The following is a 12,911-nucleotide window of genomic DNA, read 5'->3' as shown; positions in this document are numbered from 1 at the left end:
TTTCGGGTTGGTAGTGCCATAGGAGATTTACATATTGTGGCAGTAAATTGATTCTGAACTGGTCAGATTAAGATCAGAATGTGGGTGAGAGAGCATGTGGAATAAATCCGTTTACTTACACTGTGTTTGACCAAAATATTTCTCAGGGCATGTTTGGTATCAGTTTAATCCATATTTCATGGTGAACAATGTGGGGACATCAAAAGTATCATACAAGTTTATGAATTAAATTTACAGTATACAGTTTTATATTTTACAGCGCGCTTGTCCTTCCCTCTCTCTCTCTCTCTCTCTCTCCCTCTCTCTCACACACACACACACACACACACACACACACACACACACACAGTTGAGCCCATAAGTATTTGGACAATGACACACTTTTCGTCATTTTGCCTTTGTAAACCACAACAATGGATTTGAAATTAAGCAATCAGGATGAGACTGAAGTGTACACGTTCAGCTTTAATTCAAGGGGTTTGCCGAAAATACCGTATGAACCTTTTAGGAATTACCACCATTTTAAAATAGTCAATTTTAACAGGCTCAAAAGTAATTCAACAAAAACTGACAATTATTAATATTAGGATTATTTTTAATACTTGGATGTAAACCTTTTGCAGTTCAAGACTGCCTGAAGTCTGGAATCCATGAAAATCAACAAATGCTAAGTTTCCTCCTTTGAGATGCTCTGACAGGCCTTTTTCTGCAGCCTCCTTCAGCTACTGCTTGTTTATGGGTCTTTCTGACAGTTTTGTTTTCAGTAAGTGAAAAGCATGCTCAGTTGGTCTGAGGTCAGGTGACTGACCTGACCATTTAACAACATTCTGTTTCTTTGCCTTAGGTTCTTTTACTGTATGTTTTGGGTCTTTATCCATCTGTACTGTGAGCAGAAAGTAATGCTCTATATACAGTGGTGCTTGAAAGTTTGTGAACCCTTTAGAATTTTCTATATTTCTGCATAAATATGACCCAAAATATCATCAGATTTTCACACAAGTCCTAAAAGTAGATAAAGAGAACCCAGTTAAACAAATGAGACAAAAATATTATACTTGCTCGTTTATTTATTGAGGAAAATTATCCAATATTACATATCTCTGAGTGGCAAAAGTATGTGAACATCTAGGATTAGCAGTTAATTTGAAGGTGAAATTAGAGTCCGGTGTTTTCAATCAATGGGATGACAATCAGGTGTGAGTGGGCACCCTGTTTTATTTAAATAACAGGGATCTATCAAAGTCTGATCTTCACAACACATGTTTGTGGAAGTGTATCATGGCACGAACAAAGGAGATTTCTGAGGACCTCAGAAAAAGCGTTGTTGATACTCATCAGGCTGGCAAAGGTTACAAAACCATCTCTAAAGGGTTTGGACTCCACCAATCCACAGTCAGACAGATTGTGTACAAATGGAGGAAATTCAAGACTGTTGTTACCCTCCCCAGGAGTGGTCGACCAACAAAGATCACTCCAAGAGCAAGGCGTGTAATAGTTGGCGAGATCACAAACAACCCCAGGGTAACTTCTAAGCAACTGAAGGCCTCTCTCACATTGGCTAATGTTAATGTTCATGAGTCCACCATCAGGAAAACACTGAACAATAATGGTGTGCATGGCAGGGTTGCAAGGAGAAAGCCACTGCTCTCCAAAAAGAACATTGCTGCTCATCTGCAGTTTGCTAAAGATCACGTGGACAAGCCAGAAGGCTATTGGAAAAATGTTTTGTGGACGGATGAGACCAAAATAGATCTTTTGGTTTAAATGTGTAGCATTATGTTTGGAGAAAGGAAAACACTGCATTCCAGTGGAAGAACCTTATCCCATCTGTGAAACATGGTGGTGGTAGTATCATGGTTTGGGCCTGTTTTGCTGCATCTGGGCCAGGACGGCTTGCCATCATTGATGGAACAATGAATTCTGAATTATACCAGCGAATTCTGAAGGAAAATGTCAGGACATCTGTCCATGAACTGAATCTCAAGAGAAGGTGTGTCATGCAACAAGACAATGACCCTAAGCACACAAGTCGTTCTACCAAAGAATGGTTAAAGAAGAATAAAGTTAATGTTTTGGAATGGCCAAGTCAAAGTCCTGACCTTAATCCAATCAAAATGTTGTGGAAGGACCTGAAGTGAGCAGTTCATGTGAGGAAAACCACCAACATCCCAGAGTTGAAGCTGTTCTGTATGGAGTAATGGGCTAAAATTCCTCCAAGCCAGTGTGCAGGACAGATCAACAGTTACCGGAAACGTTTAGTTGCAGTTATTGCTGCACAAGGGGGTCACACCAGATACTGAAAGAAAAGGTTCACATACTTTTGCCACTCACAGATATGTAATATTGGATCATTTTCCTCAATAAATAAATGACCAAGTATAATATTTTTGTCTCATTTGTTTAACTGGGTTCTCTTTATCTACTTTTAGGACTTGTGTGAAAATCTGATGATGTTTTAGGTCATATTTATGCAGAAATATAGAAAATTCTAAAGGGTTCACAAACTTTCAAGCACCACTGTACGTCAGAATTCATTGTGCTACTTCTATCACCAGTCACACGTTATCAATAAATACCAGTGACCCAGTTGAATTGGCAGCAATACATGCCCATGCCATAACACTGCCTCCACCATGTTTAACAGATGATGTGGTATGCTTTGGATCATGAACCCTTCCTTTCTTTCTCCATACTCTTCTCTCTTCTAGAAAGTTTAAATTAAAAAAACTCTGCCAAGTAATTCAGAATGGCTTAGGCTTGCACATTTATAGAAACCTCTGAGCTAACCAAATAATTGTTTCATAAATAGGTTATATAAAAGTCTCTGACATGTCACTTTATAGTAAAAGCTTATTATGGAGCAGTTTTAAATTAAGTATAACTTGAACACTGAGATTTTATCCTTTTAATACTGTCAGTAAAAGATTGTTAAGCTTTGGAGTCAAATATTTAAATGAATCAAATATTGGATTTTGATCTTGAATTGAATATTGGAGTCAGACATTTAAGTCATAAAGTTAAAGGCATGTTTTAACCTTCAATTGCATCTATTTATGTCCTTGGTCATAAGAGAGCAGGGGATTAAGATAATATTGTTTTATATTATATGGAAACAAGTGTTTTACTGGGTGATGCACCACTCATATTTTTCATACAAGATACATCTGGGACATGGAGAACCAAAACCATGACATAAATCTCTCTATGTCACTCGTGAGGAAATTGATGAATTGTTTTGATAAATTTGGATACTTTTTATTTGCAGAGGTGGACAAAGTACCCAAATTTATTACTTAAGTCAAAGTACAGATCCCACTGGTTAAATATTACTCTGATACAAGTGAAAGTTGTCTAGTCAAATTTTTACTTAAGTTAAAGTACTGAAGTACTTGCTTTTAAAAATACTTAAGTATTAAAAGTACATTTTCTGTCAACACACTGTTGTATTATTGCCATAACGCTTATAAAACCTAATGCCTCTGAAGCAACCGACTGGATTTTCTGACTATTTTGTAGAACCTGTAGAGCTGAAACTCCACCTGACATGCTAGCAAACTCTTTACAAACTCGAAATCATATTGGGTAGCGAATGTTACTAGAAAAGAAAGATTTCTCCATTCTGTTTATTTGGCAAGATTATGCTAAAGTTAACATTATTCATGTTAGCGTAACTCCATTTTTACATGCTAACTAAGTGTCCAAGTTAACTAGCTATGTGTTAACATTAGCCGTGGATAAGGATATAGCAACTTGGCGGGCAAATCCATAGGAAGTCATTTGACTAACCAGACTGCATAGCTATTGCAACGTTATTGCTAGCTGTAAAAGCACAGACAACTTCGTTGCAAGCTTTCTCTTGGAATAAAATGTTTATATACCTCAATATGTTTCCGCAGTTTGGACAGCGAGTTTCTGAAGGCCGTGATGTGGTTCGTTTTCAGCAAACAAAGCAAACATTTAAAATGAAACGAATCTTTAATCCTTTCTAAAAACTGAAGCATGGGTTCTAGGTATGGTTATGAGAGCGTGCATTCCCCAGAAGAACCACCTCCTTCCATTCAATCATGTTCCATGTAATCAACTTATCATGTTCAAATAATACTGCTGAGAAGTTGAACTTGATTTTATCCAGTCTATGGATGTGACCCTAGTGATTACTGATAGGCTGTTTCAGTGTCACCTGTGAAAAAAAAAAATCATGTTTTATAAAAGAAAAGAAAAAATATCCACTTTCAAAGCTGGTTCATAGTAATGAGTAACAAGGACCTTGATAGAAATGTAGTGGGGTGAAAAGTACAATATTTGTCTTTCAAATGCAGTGAAGTTAAAGTCATAAGTTTCCAAAAAATAAATACTCAAGTAAAGTACAGATACTCAAAAAGTGTACTTTAGTACAGTATTCAAGTAAATGGACTTCGTTACTGTCCACCTCTGTTTTTGTTACTGTGCCTATATAATAAAAAAGAAATCACACGTTGACTTGAAGATATGAAGTTTACCTTCTTGTGTTGAAACACACATTTTTCATATGAAACGCATTGAGGAACAGAGTGGCATATTTCCCAATATTTCACTCCGATGACGTCACTCCCAGTGTTTTCCTGCTGACTTGACGGGAGTTGTCAAAATGGCAAACCGGTTCAAAATTTAATTTGATTAACTTGCATATATATATATATATATATCTCATCTCATCTCATTATCTCTAGTCACTTTATCCTGTTCTACAGGGTCGCAGGCAAGCTGGAGCCTATCCCAACTGACTACGGGCGAAAGGCAGGGTACACCCTAGACAAGTCGCCAGGTCATTCACAGGGCTGACACATAGACAACCATTCACACTCACACCTACGGTCAATTTAGAGTCACCAGTTAACCTAACAAGCATGTCTTTGGGGGAAACCGAAGCACCCGGAGGAAACCCACACGGACACGGGGAGAACATGCAAACTCCACACAGAAAGGCCCTTGCTGGCCACGGGGCTCGAACCCGGACCTTCTTGCTGTGAGGCGACAGCGCTAACCACTACACCACCGTGCCACTCTTTTTATGGATGTGTCTACATAATATAAAGCAGTGTTTCTCAACCACTGGGTCGCAGCCCATTAGTGGGCCGTGAAGTGCCATCTTTTTTTTTCAAGATGAAGTTAATTTTTAGTCGGGGACAGAGGACTTTCACGTGACAACATCGTAACTGCGGAATTATTTACGCGGCTGTGTTGCCTGGTGAGCTTTGTGTTTGCTAGCAACTGGCACAAGTGTACTGATAGTGTAGACTCAGCTAACACCATAAAATATGCTAGATCTTGGCCCTGGCTTGTTTATTCCTATTAGAAATTCATGTTTGAGCTTACCTTTGTCATAATAAGGTATTTTTCTTTATCAGGAATTTCCCGTAACATTCAGGCATGAAACCTGCCTCAAAGTATCAGTAGGCATCTGTACTTTTCTCCACCTTTAGCATCTCCAGTGTATTTAGAAGGCCAAATACTAAATAGTTCAGGATGTTGCAGTGTCCCAAATCTGGTAGCTGGTTTGCCGAATACTTTTCAAATGAAATAAATACATTTGTGGAGAAATTATGAACAAGGCTTTATTTTTTTGTCACATTCCTCTTGCATTTACAGTGGTGCTTGAAAGTTTGTGAACCCTTTAGAATTTTCTATATTTCTGCATAAATATGACCAAAAACATCATCAGATTTTCACACAAGTCCTAAAAGTAGATAAAGAGAACCCAGTTAAACAAATGAGACAAAAATATTATACTTGGTCATTTATTTATTGAGGAAAACGATCCAATATTACATATCTGTGAGTGGCAAAAGTATGTGAACCTTTTCTTTCAGTATCTGGTGTGACCCCTTTGTACAGCAATAACTGCAACTAAATGTTTCAGGTAACTGTTGATCAGTCCTGCACACCGGCTCAGAGGAATTTTAGCCCATTCCTCCGTACAGAACAGCTTCAACTCTGGGATGTTGGTGGGTTTCTTCACATGAACTGCTCGCTTCAGGTCATTCCACAACATTTTGATTGGATTAAGTTTCAGGACTTTGACTTGGCCATTCCAAAACATTAACTTTATTCTTCTTTAACCATTCTTTGGTAGAACGACTTGTGTGCTTAGGGTCGTTGTCTTGCTGCATGACCCAACTTCACCTGTTCATGGACAGATGTCATGACATTTTCCTTTAGAATTTGCTGGTATAATTCAGAATTCATTGTTCCATCAATGATGGCAAGCTGTCCTGGCCCAGATGCAGCAAAACAGGCCCAAACCATGATACTACCACCATGTTTCACAGATGGGATAAGGTTCTTATGCTGGAATGCAGTGTTTTTCTTTCTCCAAATATAATATTTCTCATTTCAACCAAAAAGTTCTATTTTGGTTTCGTCCGGCCCCAAAACATTTTTCCAATAGCCTTCTGGCTTGTCTACGTGATCTTTAGCAAACTGCAGACGAGCAGCAATGTTCTTTTTGGAGAGCAGTGGCTTCCTCCTTGCAACCCTGCCATGCACACCATTGTTGGTCAGTGTTCTCCTGATGGTGGACTCATGAACATTAACATTAGCCAATGTAAGAGAGGTCTTCAGTTGCTTAGAAGTTACCCTGGGGTCCTTTGTGACCTCGCCGACTATTGCATGCCTTACTCTTGGAGTGATCTTTGTTGGTCAACCACTCCTGGGGAGGATAACAATAGTCTTGAATTTCCTCCATTTGTACACAATCTGTCTGACTGTGGATTGGTGGAGTCCAAACTCTTTAGAGATGGTTTTGTAACCTTTTCCAACCTAATGAGCATCAACAATGCTTTTTCTGAGGTCCTCAGAAATCTCCTTTGTTCGTGCCATGACACATTTCCACAAACGTGTTGTGAAGATCAGACTTTGATAGAGCCCTGTCCTTTAAATAAAACAGGGTGCCCACTCACACCTGATTGTCATCCCATTGATTGAAAACACCTGACTCTAATTTCACCTTCAAATTAACTACTAATCCTAGAGGTTCACATACTTTTGCCACTCACACACATGTAATATTGGATCATTTTCCTCAATAAATAAATGACCAAGTATAATATTTTTGTCTCATTTGTTTAATTGGGATCTCTTTATCTACTTTTAGAACTTGTGTGAAAATATGTTGTTTTAGGTCATATTTATGCAGAAATATAGAAAATTCTAAAAAGTTCACAAACTTTCAAGCACCACTGTACCCTGTGCCATGCGCATGCGCGCACACAGGGAAAGAGAGAGAGAGTAAATAAATACATTTGTGGGTAAATTATATGGATCCTGATGCCTGCATGATTCCTGCTGGAAGAGAAGAGCAGGGGGGATTGAGAATTGAGCAGCTGTGGTTTGTTTAAACCTGATACTAAAACTTATAGCCTCTTAGCAACCATCGCAAAGACGAGAACAAAGCCCAAAAATGCCTCCTTACCTGGGCATAAACGAAACAGGATTTATCTTATAGTGTCCTGATCCCCAGATCTTTAAACCAGCCACATATAAAAAGTTGTACGCCTCCATGCTCTTCCAGGTTTTCATTTGTTTGTCCATATAGAATGATGTCTCCAGCACCAGGTAGTTTGAGATGTCAGGGAACTCAATGGATGGATAATTTTGCAACTCATCGGAAAAATCCTTCTTTGTTAGCATGTAAGGCTCCATCCCATTGAGTGATTTCTATATCCACTTATTCTGAGTGTATTTCTTGGTTTTAATAACTTGCTTGTTTGTTGAACACAAACATGGCAATAGGTTCTTTGTTAATCGACCAGACTCCACTTTTGGATCATTAATCCCTTTTGATAGAGAATGCCCTGCATGCATGGTTTTATGTTGGCTTCTGGCATGTCCATATAGTTTTAAATACAATACCTACAATTAAAAACAGTTTGTTTTTATTGCATGTATTTAATTCCTGGGCACCCATATGTAACAGGGAGAGATGGTGTAATCCATTAATACACTTTACAATAGATTATTAGATTCTAATAGAATAGATGAGCCAAAATAATTGTGGATCTTTTGTAATGGGCCCCGACTCGTTACAAGTATGAACAGATGGGCCTCAAAGTAGAAAAGTTTGAGAACCCCTCATATAAAGACATTACAGGGTGGCGTGAATCTATGAAGTTGATCTTCTCGTGTTGAAAAATATTTTCACTCGTTAGCTTCACTCACTTGTGAATATGTTCACCACTCAAAGATGAACTTCATATCTTCATCCAACTGTGTAATATCCTCTGTATACTTAGTCCTACAGTGCAGATAATAAAGACATACAGTGCCTTGCAAAAGTATTCATCCCTCTTGGTGTTTGTCCTGTTTTGTCGCATTACAAGCTGGTATTAAAATGGATTTTGGGGTGTTAGCACCATTTGATTTACACAACATGCCTACCACTTTAAAGGTGCACATTGTTTTTGTATTGTGACACAAACAATAATTAAGATGAAAAAAAAACAACAGGAATCTGGATTGTGCATAGGTATTCAGCCCCCTCAAAGTCAATACTTTGTAGAGCTACCTTTTGCTACAATTACAGCTGCAAGTCTCTTGGGGTATGTCTCTATTAGCTTACCACATCTAGTCACTGGGATTTTTGCCCATTCCTCAAGGTAATACTGCTCCAACTCCTTCAAGTTAGATGGGTTGCGTTGGTGTACAGCAATCTTCAAGTTATGCCACAGATTCTCAATTGGATTGAGGTCCGGGCTTTGATTAGGCCATTCCAAGACATTTAAATGTTTCCCTTTAAACCACTCCAGTGTAACTTTAGCAGTATGTTTAGGGTCATTGTCCTGCTGGACCGTGAACCTTCATCCCAGTCTCAAACCTCTGGCTGACTCAAACAGGTTTTCTTCCAGAATTGCCCTGCATTTAGTGCCATCCATCTTTCCTTCAGTCCTGACCAGCTTTCCTGTCCCTGTAGATGAAAAACATCCCCACAGCATGATGCTGCCACTACCATGCTTCATTGTAGGGATGGTGTTCTCAGGGTGTTGGATTTGCGCCACACATGGCATTTCCCATGATGGCCAACAAGTTCAGTTTTTGTCTCATTTGATCAGAGAATCTTCTTCCATGTGTTGGGCAAACTCCAGACATGTTTTATTCAGCAATGGCTTTTTTCTTGCCACTCTTCCATAAAGCCCTGCTCTGTGGGGTGTACAGCTTAAAGTGGTCCTATGGACAGATACTCCCATCTCTGCTGTGGATCTTTGCAGCTCCTTCAGTGTTATCTTTGGTGCCTTTGTTGCATCTCTGATTAATGCCCTCCTTGCCTAGTCTGTGAGTTTTGGTGGGCGGCCTTCTCTTGTCAGGTTTGTAGTGATGCCATGTTATTTCCATTTTACCATAATGGATTTAATTGTGCTCCTTGGGTTATTCAAAGTTTGGGATATTTTTTATGACCCAACCCTGATCTATACTTCTCCACAATTTTGTCTCAGACCTGTATGGAATGCTCTGTGGTTTTCATGTTGCTTGCTTAGTAGTGTTGCAGAGTCAGGGTCCTTCCAGAACAGGTTGATTTATACAGACATCATGTGACAGATCATGTGACACTTTGATTACACACAGGTGGATCTTAATCAACTAATTATGTGACTTATGAAGTGAATTGGTTGGACCAGCTCTTAATTAGGGGTTTCATACGAAAGGGGGTGAATACCTATGCACACTCCAGATTTCTGTTTTTTCATCTTAATTATTGTCTGTGTCACAATAAAAAAAGTGCGCCTTTAAAGTGGTAGGCATGTTGTTTAAATCAAATAGTGTCAACCCCCCAAAAATCCATTTTAATTCCAGCTTGTAATGCGACAAAACAGGACAAACACCAAGGGGGATGAATACTTTTGCAAGGCCCTATATTTTGAAGTGCAATTAGGCTGGCTAGTTTGTTAGCCATAAATTAACTATTAGTTGTGCACAATGTCGTTTAAATTAGGCAAAATTCAAGTGGAAAATTTTTTCAGAGTTTTCAAATATCAGACCTCAGAATTAACTCAATGCTGCTTGGAGAGTCATCTGCCGATTGTGCATATTGGCCCGTTGCTGTCTCAGATACACTCAATTCTGATCTGACCTTATATCCATTTTTTTACATGATAACAACTCAGGAAAGATGACAAAAAAAACATCTCTGTTGCAGATATCTGCATGAGAGTCGTCATTCTTTCCCTGAGATCGTCATGTTGTAGGTGTATAGCACCATTTAGTCTACAGACATATGGCCTAAAGTTTGTGGACACCTGACCATCGGACCCATATGTGGGACTTCCCCAAACTGTTGCCACAGAGGTGGAAGCTCACAATCATATAGTATGTCTTTGTATGCTGTAACATTACAATTTTACAAAGACAACTTGGAGGCCTAGTCCAAACATGTTTCAGCATGACAATGCCCCTGTGTGTGTGGTCCATGAAGACATGGTTTGCCAAAGTTGGAATGAAAGACCTCAAGTGACCCTGATTTCAATACCACTGAACACTTTGGGGATGAAACTGAAATGCTGACTGTGCGCCATACTTCCTCACCCTACATCAGTGCCTGAACTCACTAACGATCTTGTGTCTGAATGGGCATATCCCCACAAGCACACTCCAAAATCTAGTGGGAAGCTTTCCCAGAAGAGTGGAGGTTATCATCACTGCAAAGGGTGAACTAAACCTAAAATGGGATGTCCAAAAAGAGCATATAGGTGTGATGATCAGGTGTCTATTATATCTGCAACAACACATTAGATGCATGCAGAAGCCATGGCCTAAAGGTTAGAGAAGCAGATTCCCTGGACCAGCAGGAATGGCTGAAGTGCCCTTAAGCTCTGGATAAGAGCATCTGCTAAATGCCTGTAATGTAATGTGTCCACAAACCTCTGGCCATATAGTGTATGTGCAGTACATTGGTTGTTCCCTCAAGCAATGCCTGAGCATGTGCGTTTCAAAATAATAGGATCAGCAAGTCACTTAATCAATCAGTCAGCAAAAATGACTGATCTCGGTAATAAGAGATTCCATCCATCCATCATCTGTAGCCACTTATCCTGTTCTACAGGGTCGCAGGCAAGCTGGAGCCTATCCCAGCTGACTATGGGCGAGAGGCGGGGTACACCCTGGAAAAGTCGCCAGGTCATTACAGGGCTGACACAGAGACAAACAACCATTCACACTCACGTTCACACCTATGGTCAATTTAGAGCCACCAATTAACCTAACCTGCATGTCTTTGGACCGTGGGGGAAACCGGAGCACCTGGAGGAAACCCACGTAGACACAGGGAGAACATGCAAACTCCACACAGAAAGGCCCTCGCCAGCCACTGGGCTTGAACCCAGGACCTTCTTGCTGTGAGGCAGCAGTGCTAACCACTACACCACCGTGCCACCCTAATAAGAGATTCAAGGCTAATTTTTAAAACAACATTAAGTCAACAAATTAAATTACTGGCATATGTATAATGAGTGTACTGAATATAACAGTATAACATAACTGATTATACTGGAACATGCCTACCTGTGAGCGACCACCTCAACATCCTCAAGTCTCTCAGGAACATCCATTTTGTTCAGCCATTTTTCCTTTTCATCAATCCATAACTCACATGCGTTCACTTCACTGAACATGCGGTAGACAGCAAGAGCATCATTCAGCCACTGCTGGCGCATCACCGCAACCTCTGCCACCTCACTATACACACGCTCCACTTCCTGTATCCGCTCCTTCACTTCCTCTAGCTCTCCATAATGAAGTGGCAGTATTACTGCATGTTGACGGAGTGCTACAACATTTTGCCGGTGCTTGTCCACCTCCTCACGAACACGAACATGCTTCTTGAGCAACGACTGTGTAGAAAACTCATCATGACCAAAATCATCACTGGAGACAAGTCTGTAGGCATCTTGAAGCCATGCTAGCTGATCATCCATTTCAGCACTAAACTGAAAGAAATCCAGCGCCTCCTGCAGATGGCCAAGTCTCATTGCAGCTTGATCCTCCAGTCTTTTCCAATCTTCCTTCACTTCCATCAACTTATCATTTATCCCAGCTGTGTGCAACCGTTTTTGCGTGATAATTTGTTTTCCCTTTTTCATAGTCTGCTGGAGAAGTGCACGTCGAGCTAACAGCTCACCAGCTATGCTCTTGTGCTTCTGCAGGAGCTTCAGGACACTGCTGAGATCCTTACCGCAGCTCTGTGTGTTCAGGATTGAGATCTTCTCGCGCATCCAGCAATCACACTCTTCTACTTCCTGGAAGAAAACCCAGAGCTCACGAGAATCCTCTAGCTCAGAGCGACGATTAGCTGCTAGCTGTTTCAGTTCCTCCAGACAAGTGCTTACATGATTTACACGATTACAGATGACCTGAGGATCGCATGGCTGGTATCCTACAAAAGACCAAGATGATTATATATTCAGTGATATGCTATTTAGTTATGACATGATAAAACAATATATACAAATGACTGGCTACAGCAAATTTCTGAGACTAATCCAGTTATTTCCCAGTTTTCTTTAACCTTCAACTGTCATGGCCATTTCATTCATATTCACGAGTCTTTGGCTTGAAAATGTATTGAAACAATTATATTAAAATCATCTAAGTTCTAAGTTCATCTACTGATATCTTGTTCTTAATGTTATCTTAAATAACCTAATGCTACTGGTACAAAAGAGAACATATGGTTTTAATCTGATTTACATATTGTGGCAGCGGGGGCGTGGCCAAGTGTCAGTCTGGGAATGGAGGGTGGAGTCAGGGAAGGTAAGTGGTGGAATCATTGCACCTGATGGGAATTAACCTGTGTTTGTGTGTCTTCCCCAGTGACCGCGCACTTTAAAAGGAGAGAGAGAGCAGAGAGAGGGGGCTCTCTTTCCAACCAGAACACGTGTGTGTGT

At 40.0% G+C, this 12,911-nt stretch overlaps 1 protein-coding gene across 1 annotated transcript in view; it reads right to left on the bottom strand.

Moving 5' to 3' along the window:
- Positions 1–12,911, bottom strand: part of LOC132887847 (spectrin beta chain, non-erythrocytic 4-like) — a 221,863-nt gene that overhangs the window by 162,987 nt on the left and 45,965 nt on the right. The window contains exon 13 of the mRNA XM_060923573.1: positions 11,530–12,400. Coding sequence (XP_060779556.1) covers positions 11,530–12,400 — 871 coding nt within the window. The remainder of the gene's footprint in view (positions 1–11,529; positions 12,401–12,911) is intronic.

Source organism: Neoarius graeffei, chromosome 6 (assembly GCF_027579695.1).
Source record: "Neoarius graeffei isolate fNeoGra1 chromosome 6, fNeoGra1.pri, whole genome shotgun sequence".
Taxonomy (NCBI): Eukaryota; Metazoa; Chordata; class Actinopteri; order Siluriformes; family Ariidae; genus Neoarius; species Neoarius graeffei.
Note: the sequence above shows the minus strand (reverse complement) of the source record. Positions and strands in the feature narration are given on the sequence as shown.